Genomic DNA, 20,872 nt, shown 5'->3' with positions numbered 1-20,872 from the left:
TATTTTCATGGACCCAGTGGACTGAAGTGGCACAGTTACCTCTGCTGCACCCCTGTAACTGAAGAAATACACGTCAGGGATGGATAGAGACTGAGCTGTGTGAAGTGCGTAGCCAAACATTTGTATTTCAAGCCAGTTTTAAACCAATTAAGTCTGAGCTCAAACAATATATATATATATATATATATATATATATATATATATATATATATATATATATATATATATATATATATATATATATATACATATGTGTTGTCTTTGACCAACAGTAAACATAATTCTCTCCATTTTTACTTTCTTTGCAAGTGGAAAGGGGTCAAATGGGGTGTGACGTAATTACAAATTCTGACAAGGTAAAAGTAATCTTCTCTGCAACTCTTTCTATCAATATTGACTAGTAAAAGAGCTGAAGATTCCAGCAACAATCATTGTTACTTTTATAGTTTGCCAACATGTTTAGGCCTGTAGCTTCCAAAGAAAGGCAAGACAATATTAAAATAAAAGGCTTGTGGCTCGATACCAGGCAGTAGGATCAATACAGTAAGTGTTTTTCAGTGTGGCTGATCCAAGTCTGCATAACTGGACAAACACTAGTCACACACTAAACATGCTACCCCTAAAAGGCATGGCGTTGAAGTTGGATATATATATATATATATATATATATATATATATATATATATATATATATATATATATATATATATATATATATATATATATATATATATATATATATGTATAAAAACAGAATATACATAATATATTCTAATGGAAATGTAACAGGTGCAGGATGACAAAAAAGTTTCGCTTGAAAGATTCTCAAGACGTTTTTTTTAAATCCAATGCTAGCAACAATTCACTGATGCAACTCTGAAAAAAATTGAATAAAACATAATCTGGAGTAGCCAGATTATAGCCTACACTTTATTTTACATTTTGTTTTTGTAAGCTTTTTTCTTAGCTGCTGCAGTTATTGCACCTTTCCTGCTCCCTTGTTTGTGTTTACATTTGCTGTATATGCACCTTTGTAATTATCTATTCATTATGACAGTCATTTCACAATATGCGGGGGACTGCTGTATGAATGGAAGGTTACTGATTTAAACATCGCATCTGTTTGTGTCTGCAATAACAGGTGCGCTCGAAAGTTATGCACTTCAGTAGTGAGTCACATTGTTGATCCCTTGCAAATTAAAAGTTATAACATCAAGTAATTTCCAGCTGTAAATCACCAAATTATACAGTCACCTCCAACATGGCAGGCCACTGAATACAGATCATAACAAACTACTCCTGAACTTGGAAACCGCTTCAGACCCAAGTTGACAAACAACAGTAATGTTGTTCCATAAATTTGACATTTATTGAAATTCCGCTCTCCATGGGAGGTACCAGCCTCCACCATTACAGTTTCATATCGCACGCATAGCTGCTGTGCACATATGAGTGCTTTGACTTGTCCAAATGCCTATTGTGAATTTGCAAATTACAAAAAAGCTATGTCAAAGCCCACAACCTCCCTCCTTATTATTTTCCATTAGTTTAAAATATTGATGGATGTTGCGGTTCAGATGTGTTGCTCTTTGAATAGCTTTCGTTTTCCATAGATACAACGCCTAACAAGCATCAAAATGTTAACATGTACTGCGCACAGCACCATGAGAAAGTAGCGAGCATCTCTCTGTAAGTCACTTACCTCACGCACAACGCCAGAGAAGCAGAGTAAACATATTCGTGGACACCCACATGAACGCATCAAAAGGAAGGAAAAAAATCTTCTCCAGTTCAGCTGCAAAACGGCAGCCGCAGCAGATGGATTAATCTTGATACCAGAGCGCTCTTGCAATGCATGACAGGTGCCTCAGTCCAGTTCTGATCCTTTGCCCCCCATCACAACAGTACGTGACGGACACTTTCGCTCAGATACTAAAAGCACCACTCACCCTCCTCCTCTCTCGGCCTGCCTAAACGACGCTGAGGGGAGATGGTGGTATCGCTCCGCCGGTAGTGATGGTGTCTGAGCTGCGCCCGAGCAGCGCTCCTGCTGCGCCGCTGCGCATCACACGGACTCCGCCTCCAGACGCGCGGCCGTCCCGCTATACCCAAACATTCAACGCAAGTGATGGTGCGCACTCGCGGATGGCACTATTTTAATGTTGTGAGCAAGGATAAAAAGATGTAAAGGGGCAAGCCGGAACAAGCCGCTTTTCGAGGCGTGGGCTATGGATTGTTTTAAAGAAACAGACCCACAGGCAGTGCGTTGGCTTGGTTATTGCGGGGTCTTTAAAGAGCGCTTGTTAAGAGGAAGTTGTTTTTGGACACGTCTTGTTCACGGAAGTGCTAAAAGCGGAAAAAGCAACCTTGTACCGTATGTCTTCCTTATTGTGTGCCTGTGTGGCTTTGACTCTTCAACATCCTGGGGCTTTTATTATAATTGTGCTTATACCACTTGACTTTTGGACGGGACTAGTATCAGACAAATATGTTTTCAAATCTCACTTATAATCACTCTTACAAAAAAAGGAAGAAAAAAAACGGTAATCCCTGACAGCATTTTATATGGAGTTTGATTTTTTTTTTTTTCAAGTGTACAACTGGCAGTGATTGATTTTTTTAAGGTTGCAGTAATAGGTTGGATGTAGTGGATCCTTGCAGTTTAGAAAGGATATAGTCATGTATTAGTCATGTTGGTTAGATGTTGCATGTGCAGTGACCCCAAACGCTTCACACAGCCTGTCTTGTGTCACACTGTAGTAATAACGTTTTCTTCAATGCATGCTACTAACCAGAGGAAAAGTGAACTTTCTCATGGAGGACGTAATTTGATATCTGATTGAAATTGGAGAGCTAAATCTGAACTGTAAACACTGAATGATCATTCTATATTTCCATACAATTTTATTCAAATTGTATCCCTTTTCAGTGCAATTGTCAGGAAGTTGTAGTGAGGACACAGATGCAGGAGAGCAGGAGGCAGGAGGTCCCAAAAACTGTGATTTATTCACTTAAAAACAGAACCAATAATGCTGCTAAGCAGGATACAAAACCAAACTGAACCAGAAACTAAAAACTATGACAAAACCCAATGGGAAAAACATGGTGGGCAAAACAGTACGGACCAGCTAGGAGCAGGGGAAAGACAAGACTAGATATACACAAAGGATAACAAGACACAGGTGCAGACGATCAGGGCAGATGGGGAACAGGAAGGTCAAGACAGAACTTAAACAGAAGGACATGGGCTTCAAAATAAAACAGGAAATGTCAAAATGAAATGTCAAACCCTGACAGCAACAGCTAAAATACTTTCAGACATTGTACGGTTATTATAGGCTTCTTGCTTATTGCATTTTTTTTATTTGAAGTATTGTATGTGTCTTGTGTATAGGTAATAGAATTGCAGCAGTTTATTGTAAAAATATCCTGAATCCATGCACCAATTTTCTATACCTGCCTCATACTGCAGATGGTTGTGGAGAGCTGCAGCCATGGAAAGCCAGCTAGGGTACAACCTGGACAGGTCAAAGTATACCAGAGATTTAACAAAGAGGGATAAATCTATGACCAATTTATAATCCAGAAATGACTCAAACTGTTTCAAGGTTATTTCTATGTTTGGTTACTAGAGAAGGTGTCTACGAATGGCTGAGGAGTAGCTCTGTGGCATAGTTCACAGACTTACCACTCATACAAACACGCACACACACACATGCCCATAATGATAAATACACCTCCCTCATTATCAACGGCTTCCCTGGCTCCCTTCATATCCCCCCTCCTAACACAACTACCAGGTTGGAGAGCCGTGCCATGAAGGCCGCGGTACTCACTTGGATGGCCTGTGCTGGGAACCCTCCCTCCCCTCCACCCCTGTGTATTTATACACAGTGTGAAGATGCCTTTTTTCCCCTTCTCTTTCCCACTGTCATCCTTTCTCAGCTAATTACACCAGTGTACCCATGTCACATGTTGTCATCTGATTTGTCTTTTTTCTGTTCTCTTGATCGGTTGTTCTGGCAGTAATTTCACTGTGGCGGGACGCTGGCTCAGTGACAAATAAAGCTCTAATTTAATCTCTACTACAGTCATTTAGATCCAAAGCGACTTACATCTGAGGGAACAACACTAGCAAGAAATCACATATGAGGGTACAGCATGGATCAGCCTCCTCTTTCTGAGGATAACGTTGGTGTTTACAGCATGAAACAGTAATATAATACCTTTTGCAGAATATTGCATCAGTTTCAGTGTAAATTAGCCAACAAAAAAAAAAAACAGTGAATAATGCCACAGTGCAACAATATACTGATATCATGAACCTGATCTGCAGTGCTGGGCATTTATTAAAATATGTAAAGCTGTACTCTATTACTTTTATATTAAGTCAATTTTAAACATATGATTTGTATTTTCATGTCAAATACCTTTAGCTCAACAGTAACCACCAGAGAGGGTTATTTTTGAGAAAGTAACTTTTACCAGAGATCCGACGATGTGATTAATGTATCTTTTCTTGTGTGTGTTTTATTTTTTCCAGCTTGTGACTGTTTTCCCTTTAATGTGTCGTTGTTCTCAAAATGGAAATAATTAGTGGTAAAACTTGAGAGATGTGGCGGCAGCATCATATGTTTTCTTCTTTTAAACTGACTGTGAACTTTGATGCTGTCAAAGGAGTGTTTTTCTAAATATATATCAGTCAAGAGACATGCAATTATATAGTAAATATGTCAGCACTAATGATCACAAGTCATATCTGTACTGTGTTGTGTAAACACTACAAAGACAAGACATACAGTAGGTTTCTCCTACTCCTTTTTTTCTGTCTCCATCTCCATATCTAACAATATCCACCATCTTTACTGTTGCCTTCATCCTCCTCAACCCTCTCAGTCTCTCATTCATAATGGAAGTGACCCGACAGTGTGTGCGTTTATATGTGCAGCTGTGTGTGCATACACATGTGCATACAAACATTTGACCTACTTCTAGGAGATACTGGATGCTCATGCAGGGAATTTTTGAAGAGGATCTCACATCAGTGGAACGTTTCAACAGCTTAATTTTCCTTGATTTTGCACACACAAACATAGCTTTGCATAAACTTTTGTTCTGAGGACACACCCTGGCCATGCAGTCCTTGTGTCACCACACAGAGCCAGGGCTATCTCAGATGCCCACTGGCTTGTATTCCATTAAGCAGGACGAGTGGCGATGACATTTCTGGGGCAAAGGGATAAAAGGAGACATATTAAAGCAAGGATAGTATGAAAATCCTCTCAGCCATGTAGGAAAACCTCCTCACTTACAGATCCATGCTCATTAAGCTGCACATAAGGAGTCAAAAGGTGAAGCAATGCCAACTCCTCATTTGTGTATCTACTGTATTTGGATGTGATTGTTTTTTTATTTCCTATATGAACTACTTATAAACCACTTCTTTATGTGTTTTTTTTTCTACTGTGTAGCTTCCATAGTTATATGTCACTTAATGAAATGCAATATCCTATTAGATGTGCAGGGCATAGGCGTCGGCGATGGCATCGCCAGACATTTTACTGGGGTACATGACCCAGTATTGATCTGCACTGCAGTGCCCCAGTTTAAATTTCACCAATAAAAAATAAATAAGAAGTCACTTTGGAGTTTTAAGTCTACATAGCTACAAAATGCACACATGGCTACTTAATATGGTAATTCATTCACGTGTAGATAGAGAAAGAGAGAGAGGCGCTGTCTAGCAGCTGAGTGAATACATATAAAATATCATATATTTGATTTTATTTGATTGAAACAGTATTACTCCTGTAGATTGGATTGGATATCAGAAAGTTATTCTCTCGCAGCAGGGATAAAACAGCAATGAGAGAGGTAAGCCCCTAGCTACGCAACATCAGACGAATTAACATTAGCAGTACAGATAGTGACTTTCGCTAGAAGTAGCTAACGTACTAAGGGTTAAAAACACAAAGCCGTGATGAGAGTGAGACCCAAAGGGAATTTCAGGGAGTTGACTATCAGCAAGAAACAGTGAGTTTACGGAGGGATCATGCTGGTTCTGGTCAGGACCTTGAGAGATATTGCAGTGGTTCAATATCAAATGGTTTACCTTTAGGTTTGCAAATGTGGGTAATTTTTTTCCTTAATCATCAAGACGTGACTCAAATTTTGAAAGCATTCAAATTTATTTCACAGAAAAATTGCACAGAACTTGTCCTGTCCGTCACTTTGCCTTTATAATTGGTTAAAATACTAGAGTAAAGTTCATAAGTGGACCAAATGCATCAGTTCATTCAGGTGGTAAATGAATGACCCAGTCAACAACATAATCTGATCTGATTGTATAGTTTAAAGCACTATTTATACTTTTTAAAAAAAATATAAATAAGTGCAAAAATCTTTTTTCTCAAGCATTATCTGTGCCCCAGGTGTGGCCCAATACAGTCTTTATTCTGGTGACGCCCCTGGTGCAGGGGACAGTCATGCATTTTGCATCTGTACACATCTAAATACTGAAGGTCTGTCAAGGATGTTGGAAACATCTCGGCCCTCTGTGAGACTGTTTTCATAAAAATATGGTGATGTAATGATGCGCTGCTTTCTACATTTAATTAATTGCAGTCCAGCCTCATAAATCACATATTACAGTTTCAGAATCTGTAGCATGGATGGAAGTTGTGTAGTAACATTTGCTCAAACAAAACGTAACACAAAACATTTTATTTTCTGTCTCTGACTTTTCCAAGTGAGCAAAATATTATTTAGCCCACAGTACCTTCACTGTAAAATCTGATAAGTTAACCTTACTTGAAAAAGCATGCAAACTGGTTGCACTAAAATAATAAGTACACTGGATTAGGGTATTGTGTGTTTTTGCAACTAATGCTTGAGTAGTAAAACACACTTATATCCAAGTTACTGTAACTAAGCCAAACAAGTTCAAAATAAAATACTGTATTTATGCTAATTTATACCCAACAAAAAATGTGGTAGACCTGCCTCAGAATCAATCTACTGCAAAATGTCTCCAACATCTCTTCTCTTGGACTTGAAGATATTAATAGCATTGTTTGAAGTGGTCGAACGCATCAAAAAAGTAATTTTCTAGCTATGTGGTGGCGATCCGGTTGAACTCTGTGTATACCTGCAGTGCACAGCAATAATACATAAAAAGCATATGACTAAATGGACATCTATCATGAATGTAAACAAAAAAAAGCATCTCAGTGTCAGTTCTTGTCTCTCTTTAAAAAGGACAGGCCATGGCTCCCTCAGGGTTTTTACTGGAGGTCCAGCCTCTACAACCTCCCAATTCTGGAGTGGGAAGATCCGATCCATTTTATACCATGTTTTAAAACACAACAGTTTTATTTCCTAATATGAAACACAGGAAAAAGCATATATTACAACTGCTGCAACTCAAGAAGCAGAATTTGTTTATAAAAGGCTTACATAAACACAATTTAGGTTAATATTTACGTTTGTATTTTGATGTAATTCTTACAGATCCAGTAAATCTGCAATAGTTTATCTTAAGAAGTTGAAGAAGTGTTGACTATTGGTATCTTACATTCAGTTTTGCAGAGCAATGGATGGCAACAGTTGCCTTAAGCTCTTCTGAAAAGGACAATGATAATCTAATTTAAAAACAGTTCCATTTACAGTTTTACACGCACAGAAAAACTGTACATGTGCAATAATCCATATTTATTAATACAAGATCCATATACACTGATCAGTCAATGTTATTTTATCCACGAGTGCTCTAAATGAAACATAAAATGAATCTGAGCCTGTATAGTGGTTTGTCTGTGCGTTAATAATATATTATATTGTGGAAATTGCAGAAAATCGAGGAGACAATTTCCCATACGAAAGCGTGTGTTGTTTATTGACAAACCTCAGAACACTCAATCAACAAAATAGAGCTGTCCAGCAACCCAACCGGCATGGAGCTCAACGTCATCACATTTAAAGGGACCACAATCCCTGAACGGTCATAGTTGCAATGAAATAACTACGGAGTAAATGACATGCAACATATTAATTTGGCATTGCATGAAGGACAACATGCTGCATTTAATAACGAACCCTGTGTAGAACCACACCTAATAACCAAGGGGAATTATGTCCGTAACATTCACTACAATATATTATTATTATTATAAATGATCACTTATTTCCTTTCAGCGCAAATGTAAATGTGAAATGTGTTCTCCCAGTACTTGCATGGGTTTTCTCCCATAGTCAAAATAAATACAGGGATACAGGTTTTATAGGAATACCAACTCATCTGTTCATGTCAAAGGGGTCCCAGTATGTAGCCTTGGGGTACTCCAGTAGTGTGCTGAAGGCTGTCCTTTCAGTGTTTTGCTGTTAAAAGCTGCAGAGAGGTATGCTGGTGTAGTCTGGGTCATTCAGGTCCCGGTAAACAGGTGAAATAACGTCTTCACACTTCTCACACCTTTTCTTTTGAGGAAATGGTCTAAACTTGGAGAAGTTCACCTACAATCCCAGCGTCCAGAGGCAACCGTGACAAAAGGACCGTGAGGAGGTGAAGAAACTCTGCAGGTGGGGTTTGAGGCCAGAGACCGGTATGAACTCTGTGAAAAGTCTTCAAGCAGAACAACCAGATAGATGGAGGTCTGGACAGAATCAACAAACTGAACACGTTCTTTAGCAGGTTCAGTTCAGAAACAATCCCAGCATCCTCCTCTCTTGCCCTCAGACAAAAAGACCTTCGATTTCTCCAGTGTATTTAACTCCATCCAGCCTGCATTACTATACGTGAGGAAAACCCCAGGGGACTGAACTCTCACCACTCGTCTTCATGCTGTACAAGCCGCTACTCTGCTGAACTGTTGTCACAGAGGTTTGGATATTTGTGCAATATCTTCATGACAGTAAATATTGGTTCTATCTTGTTTATACTGATAGCTGTTTTTTTCGTTATTTCTTTTGAACCTGAGATACAAAGTCTAGCGAATCAAATTCTTCAATTTGTTTGCATGAATTAAGGTGATTGAATAAAATATTTGAGAAAAAAAATAAGAAATTTATGTTTTTACATTAGTTTTTACTGATGTAAAAGAGGACTTTTTTGTCCTCAAATGACCCCAAATACAATAAACTGAAGCAACAATACATTATTTGAAAGTCTAAGTACATTATTTCGAAGTTTAAGCACAATATTTCCCCCTAGTGGTCAGCAGAGAAGCTGGACTTCCGCGTTTGTTTCATCAGGGAAAACCGAATTAAAAAACCTTCAAACTGATACAATACTAACGTGAACAGTAAGGTATCTGTGTTGTCTAAGACTGTCCGAAATGTATTGCTGGAGGTTTTGTAATAGGGCTTGGTCGCCAGTGTATTAGCAGTGTGGTAGCACCAAGTGAACAGACGGAACGCAAAAACAAATGTTAAAATGCCAGGAAAGAACTGGAATTTACCGGGATACCTTAAACAAGGAAGCCAAGGGACCGGTATATAGAGTATGGAAAATAATGAATATTAATGGTTTGAATCCATATGAAATCCCTACTAAAGAGTGGAGCTCCGACGAGGACTTACTGCCGCAGTTCTGCACAACTGACATCTTCGGCTACCTAGTTTGTGGTGTGAGCGCCTACACTTTTGAGTAGTTACGTTGTTATAAGTCGTTGGAGTCTCATGTGCAGTTCACAAATGGATGAGTGCAGGAGCTTCAGATCATAAAGCCGGCAAACATTGGGAACAAAGGTTAAACCATTAGCGATCTTTTCCCCACGTCTGTTATGTGTGGAGCTGCTGCAGCCACAACACAGCAACGGGTTACCATGGTTTACAGAATAACGGAAAGTAACGATTACAAGTAAGACACAACGAAGAAGGAGCATGTCTGTACACTGTGCGCAGCGGTCCAAAGAGTAGCTAAGGTAGCTTCCAACATGGCGGCCCCGCCAAGTGATGACATCAAGACAACCAAGCCCTATTGTATGTGGTTGAACATCCTGAGCAGCTGCGTCAGCTGAACGGCTGCCGTTTAACCGTCCAGGGCAGCTGCGCCGACTCAGTACAAACATTTATATAAACAAACAGACTTTATTCTCGTAGTACCACATGTCTTAACTTGCGCAGTGTTTGTCAGCTAAGTTAGTATGTAACAAATGATAGCTGGTGCTATAACTGACCTAAAAATATCACATTCTCACACAAATGCAGGTTATTTGATAACTTATCTCACTGCTCTTCCAAGACAAGACCTCCAGGAAGATGTCAGCGCCGTCTGTGAGCATGAAAACGGTCCTGGCTTCTAGTGCACATGCACAGATCTCATTGGGTTTATCTTAAGTGGAAAAAAAAAATCCTCTTTGCAAGTAACAATAACTTGAACCCTGTAGTGACAATGACTTAAACCATGCCAATTTCATTTAAAAGGAAATGTTATTGATGGTAAATTAGTCCATGTAAACTACACTCAAAATAAATGGTAAAATGAATTTTTTCCCCATGCAATTGCATGTCACTTCATACAACCTATTAGGTAGTACATATTAGTACTGGTAACTTATTTATACAAGTCATGATAGCTATTTGATTTTACAGTGATTTTTGATAAGGGTCTTAAATTTTTGATGCTGCCAAAATGAAAGTTGGATTATCATTATTATTTTAGGCTGCAATGGTCAAAAATGTTCTGAATGTGTTTCACAACGCGACTCAACCCAGGATTTTTTTTTTTTTTTTTTTACTAACTTTGCTTTGAAAGAATCTAAGATTTCTGTAACTGACAGCTGTTATACATCCAAACTTTCACATGTCCAGTTTTAAGTAGGTTAAAGTCTTAAGGAAAAATCAGAATTTGTATAAAACTGCTTCACACAGTAAAAAGCATATGAACATTTCTGTCTACACATGAGTTGTGTCTACTTGTGAACATAAAATTCCCCTCTGTTCTTAAATGTAAAGTAAACAAAAAGAGACATGGGTGTGAGGCTCACACTCCCATCTTTTTAGGAAAGTAATTTTTTTTATAATACATTGTGTAAATAATCAGAGATTACTTTTTTCCAGTATGTCATTTGGATAAAGTTCAGAATGTTAATTTCTCATATATAAAACCTGTATATCATGACATATGCATTTTCAAAATAAGAACAACTAAAAGCAATCTAGCAGAGGAGGTGCTGGAAAAACATTTATTTTATCTATAAATATTTACAGTCATGCTTCTGGTATTCTTTTCCCTTCTCTTTTATTTTATCTACATAAGTTACTTGTTATTTCATTTCGTGCATTTGTATGTGCATGTTTGTATTTTGCAGTATTATGGAGAACAAATGTAATTTTTGAAAAGTGAATGAGAAAACCAATAAAATGACATGCACTGCTCATCTGACAGGCTGCTACCACTCGCTCACGTGGCCTGCGAGGCTGGACTTGAGAGCAAGGTGCTGATCCCACTTATGAGGCTCCTGCCCCGTGTGCAGGTGGAGGTGGTCCTGCAGCAGGGCTTTCTGGGTGAACATCTGGTGGCACAGTGGACATCTGAAGGGCTTGGTGCTGTTGTGGATGTTTATGTGGTGAATTAGTTTGGTCTTATGAAAAAATGCTTCCCCACAGACCAAACAGAAGTATTGTCTGTGTTCCTTCAAGTGGCCCTCATAGTTCTCCAGGTGCTGAAAGAGTCTGTCACACTTTCTGCAAAGGTAAGGCCTCTGGACCAATTCGTTCTTTGGATGTCTTACAGCATCTTCTGCTATCATATGGTTCTTTGACATACCTGCTCCTGAGTGGCCAGATTGCTTGGAGTCCATCAGCTCTCTGCCTTGTTGGAACTGGTGAACCAGTGTGCACAGATTTCCATCTTCTGTTGGGTCATCAGCTGCTTGTTCGTGTTGTTCCGGGGGAGTTTCCGTTACAACTTCATGATCTTCAGGATTTCTGATTTTGGGGGCTATGGATGAAACAAAGTGTTGGACTTCTGCAGGAGGATGTAGCTTACAATTAAGAGAAGTTGAAGTGTGGTGAACATGATGTGATGGGTTGGGAAAAGGCTTAAAGTCTTCACATTCCTCTGACTTGAAGCTGTCAATACGGAATGTTTCAGATAACTCCTTTTTCACCTTTACCACCATAGCGTCTTTTCTGATCACTTTCAGTTCTTGACTGACTGCCTCACATTCTTCTTGACTGGTTTTCAGGTCGGGCTGACTTTTAACCGTTCTCCCTGCCTGATTATTTGCTTCCCAGATCTTGGCACTAGGTTGGACTACAACCTTTTCACTCTGATTTTCAAAGTTGGAACTTTTCCAGCTGCTGTTTAGCTGCTGGCTTTCTTCACCCGTGCAGTGTATCTCCAGTTTAAAGAAAGCTGGGGTAGGACTGAGGTACTGGGAGATGGCTTGGACACATTTCTCCACCACCTGGCTCATCTGGAGTGCACTGGATGCAGTCAGGTAGTTCACCAACTCTTTCAAAGGGACCTGTGTAGCAGTAGTACACAAAGAAATAAAAACAATGACTTAAACAATGGTGATAACATTTCCTGAGGTCTTAAGGGAAATTTTGTAACATGTTCTGGTCAAATTACCAAAGGGATACAGTACAAAAGCTTTTTCACAGCTCAGTTTGAGGTGAAAGAGTCAGGTTGGACTTCTGTGGTATGTAACGATTTTCTAATCCCTTTTGCCAGTTTGTGCAACCTGCTGCAGGGGTTCAGCAAATGCATAATGATGTGAAGTTGAGTTGAAATAATAAAGATGGGTAAGTTCAACAATTCTACTCTGATCTGAGTGTGTGATGTCACAGTACTCCACAAATTTGAACCATTAAGTGAGGAAGAAAATTTCAGACCTATCACCCTAAGGGTGATAAACAGTTGCAGAGCTGTATTATTTTTGAGATTTCTGGTTGGTCGTGACTCAAATAACCCAAATTAATACATTCTCAAAAGTAGTTTTTTTCATGCTAAAACCAGTATTAGTGTTATCTAAAGGACAATTTCATTAATTTTAGGAGGTGGCGCCTAGCTTGTGAAGTCTGCCCATTCCTGCTATTGACAAAAAAACGGAGAGTAGTAGTAACACAGGGACAATGATAAACTAGCTCACAGCACTATATTAAACTTTATGGCAGAGATAATTAAGAGACCTGAGAAAGTAATGATGGGAGACAAAAAGAAGAGCCAGCAAGTAAATCATAGACAGTGTTGTAAATCCTCTATACCTATAGGGGGACCCAGTGAGCTACAAACGACAAAAGATCATTAGTACTGCTTTATAAATTAAGAACAAAGTATCACGCTCCATCTAAAGTTTCCCTTTATCACTTTTAAACATGTGTCTTGCTCTTGGTTTCTTAACATTGTTCTTTAATGCTGACATTCTAAAATACTGTGGTCATTTACTATCCACTGTGACTGTACATTAGAAATAAATAGATGAATGTATATATCTGCTTGGTGATCATAGAGCAGTTTGTGCTGTACCTCTAAGAGCCCGGTGTAGCAGGACAGGAGCAATGACTTGGCAATTCTCACACTGGAAACTACACCCACGTTCAGCTCTGCCTGTCCTTCATGGAGACGGAATTGATCGCGTAGGAAGTCTGAGGATGCTGCAAGCACCACTTTGTGACCGTGGAAACGGAGAGGCTGGGCAGTGGAGCCATCTGGATTCCCAAGGATGAGCGTAATATCACAGAAGTGATGCTCTTCTCTCAGAAGATTGATTTTGCAAAGGATGGAGTCTCCATAGTGGGGAAAAGTAAACTGCAGCGTGTCACAGGAGCTTGACATGTCGGTCCTTCTGGGTTTTAGAAAAACAAATTGTGAATACTTTTGTTATTTTGTGATGTTGGGTCTTTTTAAAGTTTAATATTTTACATATATTACTTCAATTTTGACTTTATAAGCATTTATATGGTCATATTTTCAAATCAGAAGGAGTTTCATTACATCTAGATTCATTGTGATGTGATATAAAAGAATGGTCTTGAAAAAAGTGAAGTCATGCTTGTTGAAAATGGATACAAACATTCATTGACAATTTATATGGAAATTATCTTCATTTAACACAAGATGTCTAAGTTGAACTTACGTAATACTTTTGCACGTGGACTTGATATCGTCTCCCCTCACACCGCAGGCTCTTCCAGATACAGACAGCTGAGAAAAGATGCTGTTTTGTCCACTATTTAAGAAGTCCTTTAAGAAGTTGCTCTTATTAACAAAGAAAAAATGTTGATGTCCCAAACCCGCAGGAGGACAACATTCATCTTCCAGCAGCTCTTTCATCTGTTCTCCGCTGAGGATGTTTAATATAAGCAGCAGCTGAGAGGCTATGTTTAGAAAGAATGTGAGCACTGTTTAACTCTTTCACTGCCTTTAGTTGTTCCAAGGCACCAAGATGTCCTGAGACAGTTCTGTGTGATTGTGTTTCAGCCAAAGAGAGTGATGATTGTGTGTTGAAAGAAAACAAAAAGAAAGAAAGGCTGCAATACCAAATATGAACCAGACAGTGGTGAAAATGTGCAATCTACACAACCTTCCTAATGGAATGTAGGCATATATACAACACTATATATACCAGTATCTTTAGAAAAATTAATATTATTCTATCATAATTTTGAGCTAAAGAGAATAGGTTTTTTTTTTTCATTTTTATTTAGTATTTTCAGCTTATACAACAAACAAACAAACAAACAAACAAACAAACAAACAAACAATCAAACAGACAAAAACATGGGGGCTCCTATGTTGATGATGTTATGTCATGACAATGTCCAATCAGTTCAAGTGACCTGTTTAACTGATAGCGTCCTCTATTCCTCCAATAAAGGCATTCCATTTCACCCATTTCCTATGGAAGATTGCTTCTTTGGACCTCAAACAGAAAGTAATCTTCTCCATTCCATATTTCTCTAACTCTATCCATCCACTGATTAAGACCTGGTGTCTTAGGTTAATACCAGTTCTTGGTGATTTTGATGTCTTTTTACAAGCCATTAGCAATATTTTGCACAGATACCAGTCTTCCATCTTAATCACATTATCTGTCAAATCACAGAAATACAGAACTTTAACATCATTAGGAATCTTATATCCCAAAATCTTTCCCACAGCGATACATATGTTGTGCCACATAGGGGTCGCTGTTTGAGTTATCAAGAGTTATTAATAATTTTATTCAACAATTATTAATAATTAATAAAGTAGATTACTTATAGTATTGAATTATTCAAAATGACTTAATTATTCGGGGCACCACCTGGATTTAACCAACAACTTTAACAGCAGGATCACTCTCAAAATATGGATTATTCTGCAGAGTAGTACATTTTACTATTATCTCTACAGAATAACCATTGAAGGGGCTACGAGTTCGACTCTAGCTCTGTCAAATCAGCCATTGTGACAAAATATGTGCAAGACAACACAAACAACTTCTCTCATTAAAGCAGCACTATGTAACTTTTCCACCTTAATATAATATTTCCAGAGTCATTGTGATGGTACATCAACTTACAACAGGTTTAATGACACCTCTGTCATGGTCTGAGGGGGTCTGTATCGCCTTCACTGGCACTATGTAACTTTGAGGAGCATGGTAGGAACCCTGCCACACTACGGCTTTGACTGCTTTACGGCATACGTCACTTCCCCCTCCTTCCCGATTCGTAGTCGAGATGAAAGCTGGGCGGGATGTGGAGCGCAGATCTCAGCAGAAGCTGGTATCATGGCCGAAGCAGCGAAAAAAACGAAGAAAATAAAAGTTTTATCGGAGGAGGCGGAAAAAAAAGAAAGCGGGAGAGTAACAAGCTAAATGCCCGGACAATAATAAACATTGGCTCGGCGTTCACTTGGTGGCGTGAGATGAAAGACGAGGGGGGATGAACTAGTAAGTACACGTTGACTGCTTACCATCTATATACAGTTCTTTTGAGTTTGTAATGTGTCTTGTCTTATCACTGAGGCCATCTAGTCCTCCGTTTATGTTCATGAACCAAAGCCGCTTCAGGCGCCGCCTCCAAAGCACATTGGGCTTTGTAGTCCTTTACAAAGCGGCCATTTTAGGAGGCATTCAAATAGTCTGATAGTAATCCATCTATTCATTTGAACATGTTTAATCCTCGCATGGGTCACTGGAGCTGGTGATTATCTGTTATAATTGTCAAGTTCATGATATTTGTTTAACATATACTGTAGGTTTAGTTACAAAAATGTTCAAAGCCTGAGCATATATCATTAACAATAAAATGATCAGGACATAAACAGTGCAAGCAACCCAAATACAGTATGTGTTAGATTGTAAAATAGCCTTGTTTTTTATTGACTAATAGATTATTTTCTGTCGGAAAAAAGACTCAAAAAATCTTTACAATTATATGTCAGTTTCCAGCTGTAGAGGCCTACTATTACTTTTTATTTTAAGTACATAAGGTCAGTGGAGTAAAGAGAGAATTTGGCCGCAGTGTGTCTTGAGAATGAGAAAAAAAAAAAAAAATTGTTCTGGGGATGATTTGGGGCTTATCGCTGAAAATATCACCAAAGAAATGGTTAAACTTAAAAGTTGGTTTGATAAAAATAAGCTTTTATTAAATCTGAAAAAAACTAAATTTATGGTTTTTACAAATCGAAAAAAGGATGAAATTGCACTTTCATTTGCAGGAGAGAGCATTGAGAGAGTGTCTGTGTTTAGGTTTTTGGGTACTATTTTAGACGACAAGCTGACATGGAAAAACCATATAGCATATGTAAAAGCCAAGGTGGCGAAGAGTATATATATTTTGAATAAGGTTAAGTTTATTTTGAATATTAACACACTAAGAACTCTGTATTGTACATTTATCTTGCCATATCTAAATTATTGTGTGGAAGTGTGGGGTAATACCTATGTAAGTAACATCTCTCCTCTGTTTGTGCTACAGAAAAGAGCAGTGAGAGTCATTCACAGGGTCGGCTTCAGAGAACCATCAAACAGATTATTTATTTCGGAAGGTTTATTGAAAATAGTGGATATAGTTGAACTTCAAACTTTAAAAATAATGTTTAAAGCAAAAAAAAGATCATTACCAGAAGAGTTACAAAATTTGTTCAGGTTGGAGGATGAGGACAACAGACTTAAAGGAGCTGTATGTAAGAGCAATAATAAAACAAATCATAAAATGACCCCGATATGTCAACAGACATTTAAAGATCATGTTCATTTCAAATACTTATGTCACTGACAACAGCACTCAAGCCAGGATATTCCAGTTTAAAAAGAGGAGTTGCAGCCCTCAACTGATGTTTATGTTGTCATTTTTTGTTTTGGCCTGAAGCTCCACCCTCCACCTATCTCCCAATCACCAAGTCAGTAATGTTTCTGAAGCTCCACCCTCCACCTATCTCCCAATCACCAAGTCAGTATTGTTTCTGAAGCTCCACCCTCCACCTATCTCCCAATCACCAAGTCAGTATTGTTTCTGAAGCTCCACCCTCCACCTATCTCCCAATCACCAAGTCAGTATTGTTTCTGAAGCTCCACCCTCCACCTATCTCCCAATCACCAAGTCAGTATTGTTTCTGAAGCTCCACCCTCCACCTATCTCCCAATCACCAAGTCAGTATTGTTTCTGAAGCTCCACCCTCCACCTATCTCCCAATCACCAAGTCAGTATTGTTTCTGAAGCTCCACCCTCCACCTATCTCCCAATCACCAAGTCAGTATTGTTTCTGAAGCTCCACCCTCCACCTATCTCCCAATCACCAAGTCAGTATTGTTTCGGCATCCGGGTTGCCAGCTCGGCTCTAATTATCGCAGCCATGGCAGCCTATGTTCCTGCTGCATTCTGCAGCCTACCTGGCAACCTCTGGTCGGGGGGAGGAGGGGGAGGGTACACGCCGCTCAACAATATTTTGAAAGTGACTGCAGTACCAGTTTTGGCCATTTCTTACAGACGGCTCCTTTAAATTTGATTTCAAACATACTTTTGCAAGGCTAAACATAAAACAAATGTGTATTTCTGTTACAGGTGTAAAAATATGGCATAGACAAAGCAAGGAACTGAAAAGTTGCACAAGATGGTGTCAGCTTAAGAAAATGTTTAAAAAAGAAAAGATAAGTGCCTACAAAAAAGAAGAAGGAGAAAGAGAAAAAAATAGATAGAAGAGTGGTATTTTTGTTTGTTTTCTTGTTTATATATGTATAGATAGATTGGTGTTCAGTAAGTCAATGTAATTGTATTAACAGAGAGGGGCAGGTATCACAAGTTTTCTTCCTGCTCCTTTTCTTTCATGGTGATAATGTGTACTTCATGACATTTTGTACAACATTGTTAAGAAGATATACCATGAATGGAATAAATGAAATGAAATGAAATGTTTTGCACTTGTGTGAACTACTGTATAGTTGTGAACTATAGTATAGTTCAGCTTCCTGTGGTGATATGACACAAATTACATTATTGATGTCTTTGCTCCACATGATCCTCCTTAACAGAAACAGATGCGCTATTTTTAAACCAAAGCATGTATTTAGTGAATTATTACAAAGGCAAAAGCATGTGAATTTGATTTGATTTGAAAATCTTTAATGTCCCCGAAGGGCAATTTGGTTTGCAACAACAGGACAACATACATATCCCACTTCAAACACACAATACAATAAATAAAATAAATAAAGTAAATACAGTCATCACAGTAAACAGGTGCATTGTTCCCCCTATAGGCTGTTTATAAACTTAACCGCAGATGGGATAAATGATTTGAGGTATCTGTTTGATTTGGCCCCACAGGGAAAAGTGTATCTTCTCTTAGACGAGAGAAGCTGAAACTCAGCATGAAGAGGATGGTGAGGGTTCCCCAAATTGGCCTTTGCCCTCTGAGTGTCTCTGGCTTGATAGATGTGATCCAGATCATTCAAGCTAATGCCAATTGTTTTGTGGCATAGTTTGACCACATTCCTCAGCTTGTTTTTATTTAAAATGCTGGGGTTACCAAACCAGCAGATCAGAGCAAAAGTTAAAATAGACTCAATAAAAGATGAATAAAACATTTTAAGAAGCTTCTTATCAATGTTAAAACATCTCAATTTGCTCAGATAAAACAATCTCTGATTTGCCTTCCTACAGATAGCATCTGCGTTGATTCCAAAAGACAGTTTGTTGTCCACAATGGTGCCTAAATACTTATACTGGCTGACTACTTCCACTGCTGTGCCTTTACAGTTTTTCTCTATTGCTTAAACACATTTCACGATACTGCCCTCACTTTTCACAAAACTCTAAACACAAAACACTTTTCTAAAGCTACGTACACTAAACCTCACAGTTTCTTTTCAAAACCAACCCATCACACCAAAACAGTTGCTCACATGCTCAAAAACCAACCCATCACACCAAAACAGATGCTCACATGCTCAAAAGCAAACCCATCACACCAAAACAGTTGCTCATATGCTCAAAAGCAAACTCTGACACCAAAATACCACTCAAGGCTTGCAGAAATGTAAACACTACTGAGCATCATTAACCACATTACCAAAAAAATTGAAAACACAATTTTCACAGTGTGAGACTGTTCTTTTTACAGTTTCACAACTGCCAGGATGCATTTGAGCAACCCTTATTTATTCTCAAATATGTTTTGGGCATTAACTATAGATTTGTGCATTTCATGGGAATAGTTACATAATGCAGAAAATGCAGTAATATCACAACTCAATGCAAAAATGAGTACTGTAAACTCCATAGAGGATCCATTACACACAATAGATACAGTAAAGTAACAATTGAGAACACAATGTTCAGGGTGCGATTTCTTTTATTACAGTACGTTTGAAAATTGACACAGTATGTTGTATGTTGACACCGAAATCATGGGGCGTCATCACGTCGGGCTGGGTCGGGCCACAGGACCTCATCAACGTCACAGACAATATTGTCCATAGCCAAACAACGTGGGAAGAATGCCCTGGCATGCCACACCCAGCCTTGGAACGCCTCCACAACCACATCATCACAGGCCAGGTCCATAGCCCTGAGAAGGTTCTCTCTGGTGTAAGGTTGGCGGTCATAGACCTTCCACCGCCATGATGAGAAGAACTCCTCTATTGGGTTTAGGAACGGAGAGTAGGGTGGCAGACACACATCCTTCTCCTCTCCCTCCTCGACCTGCTCCTCTCCCTCCTCGACCTGCTCCTTTCCCTCCTCGACCTGCTCCTCTCCCTCCTCGACCTGCTCCTTTCCCTCCTCGACCTGCTCCTTTCCCTCCTCGACCTGCTCCTCTCCCTCCTCGACCTGCTCCTTTCCCTCCTCGACCTGCTCCTTTCCCTCCTCGACCTGCTCCTCTCCCTCCTTGACCTGCTCCTCTCCCTCCTCGACCTGCTCCTCTCCCTCCTCTGACACGAACTCCTCTTCTTCTGTCTTGATCATCCATTTTTGTTTTTGAGCCTTCAGCTAACTGCACTGACTTATATAGGTGTGGTCACATCATTTGCAATAGGTGTTTTCAATTATGAGTAGTTGTGTTTACTGATTGAAACCAGGTATGTTCATTGTGTTCAAGTTTTGCTGATTGTGGGTAGCATTTTGCATCACATGAGCTTCACAATGCATATTGGAGCAGAGTTATATGCAAAATGTGTTTTAGCACGGTAAAATGTGTTTAGAGTTTTGAGAAAAAGGGGATGGGTTTTGTGAACAGTGTCTAGAGATGAATTGTGTTTGTGGTTGTGGCAAAAGGGGGGTAGTTTTACTAAATGTGTTTAGGCAACTGGTCATTTGGTTTAGAGTACTGGGTTTTGTGTTTTGGCAATAGAGAAAAACTGTAAGAAAGGTTTGAGTTGTGACAGGCGGATTCTTCTGAAAATCAAGAATCATGTCCTTTGTTTTTGACACATTGAGTTGC

The 20,872-nt window shown here is 39.0% G+C and overlaps 2 protein-coding genes across 4 annotated transcripts in view; both read right to left on the bottom strand.

Moving 5' to 3' along the window:
- The window catches only part of rc3h2 (ring finger and CCCH-type domains 2), a 33,614-nt gene extending 31,524 nt beyond the window's left edge, over positions 1–2,090 (bottom strand). The window contains exon 1 of one of the 3 annotated variants that reach the window (XM_061734287.1): positions 1,703–2,090. The gene's annotated coding sequence lies outside the window, so the exon portion shown is untranslated. The remainder of the gene's footprint in view (positions 1–1,702) is intronic. The other 2 variants (XM_061734286.1, XM_061734284.1) reach the window with 2 other exon arrangements.
- A 9,297-nt stretch (positions 2,091–11,387) lies between these two features.
- On the bottom strand, positions 11,388–13,780 carry LOC133454453 (zinc finger and BTB domain-containing protein 6-like). The gene is made up of 2 exons (XM_061733185.1): positions 13,472–13,780; positions 11,388–12,467 (listed from the first exon to the last, which is right to left on the bottom strand). Exons 1-2 carry the CDS (start codon positions 13,778–13,780, stop codon positions 11,388–11,390), a joined length of 1,389 nt encoding a protein of 462 aa, XP_061589169.1.
- Positions 13,781–20,872: the final 7,092 nt, after the last annotated feature.

This window comes from Cololabis saira, chromosome 11, assembly GCF_033807715.1.
Source record: "Cololabis saira isolate AMF1-May2022 chromosome 11, fColSai1.1, whole genome shotgun sequence".
NCBI lineage: Eukaryota > Metazoa > Chordata > Actinopteri > Beloniformes > Belonidae > Cololabis > Cololabis saira.
Note: the sequence above shows the minus strand (reverse complement) of the source record. Positions and strands in the feature narration are given on the sequence as shown.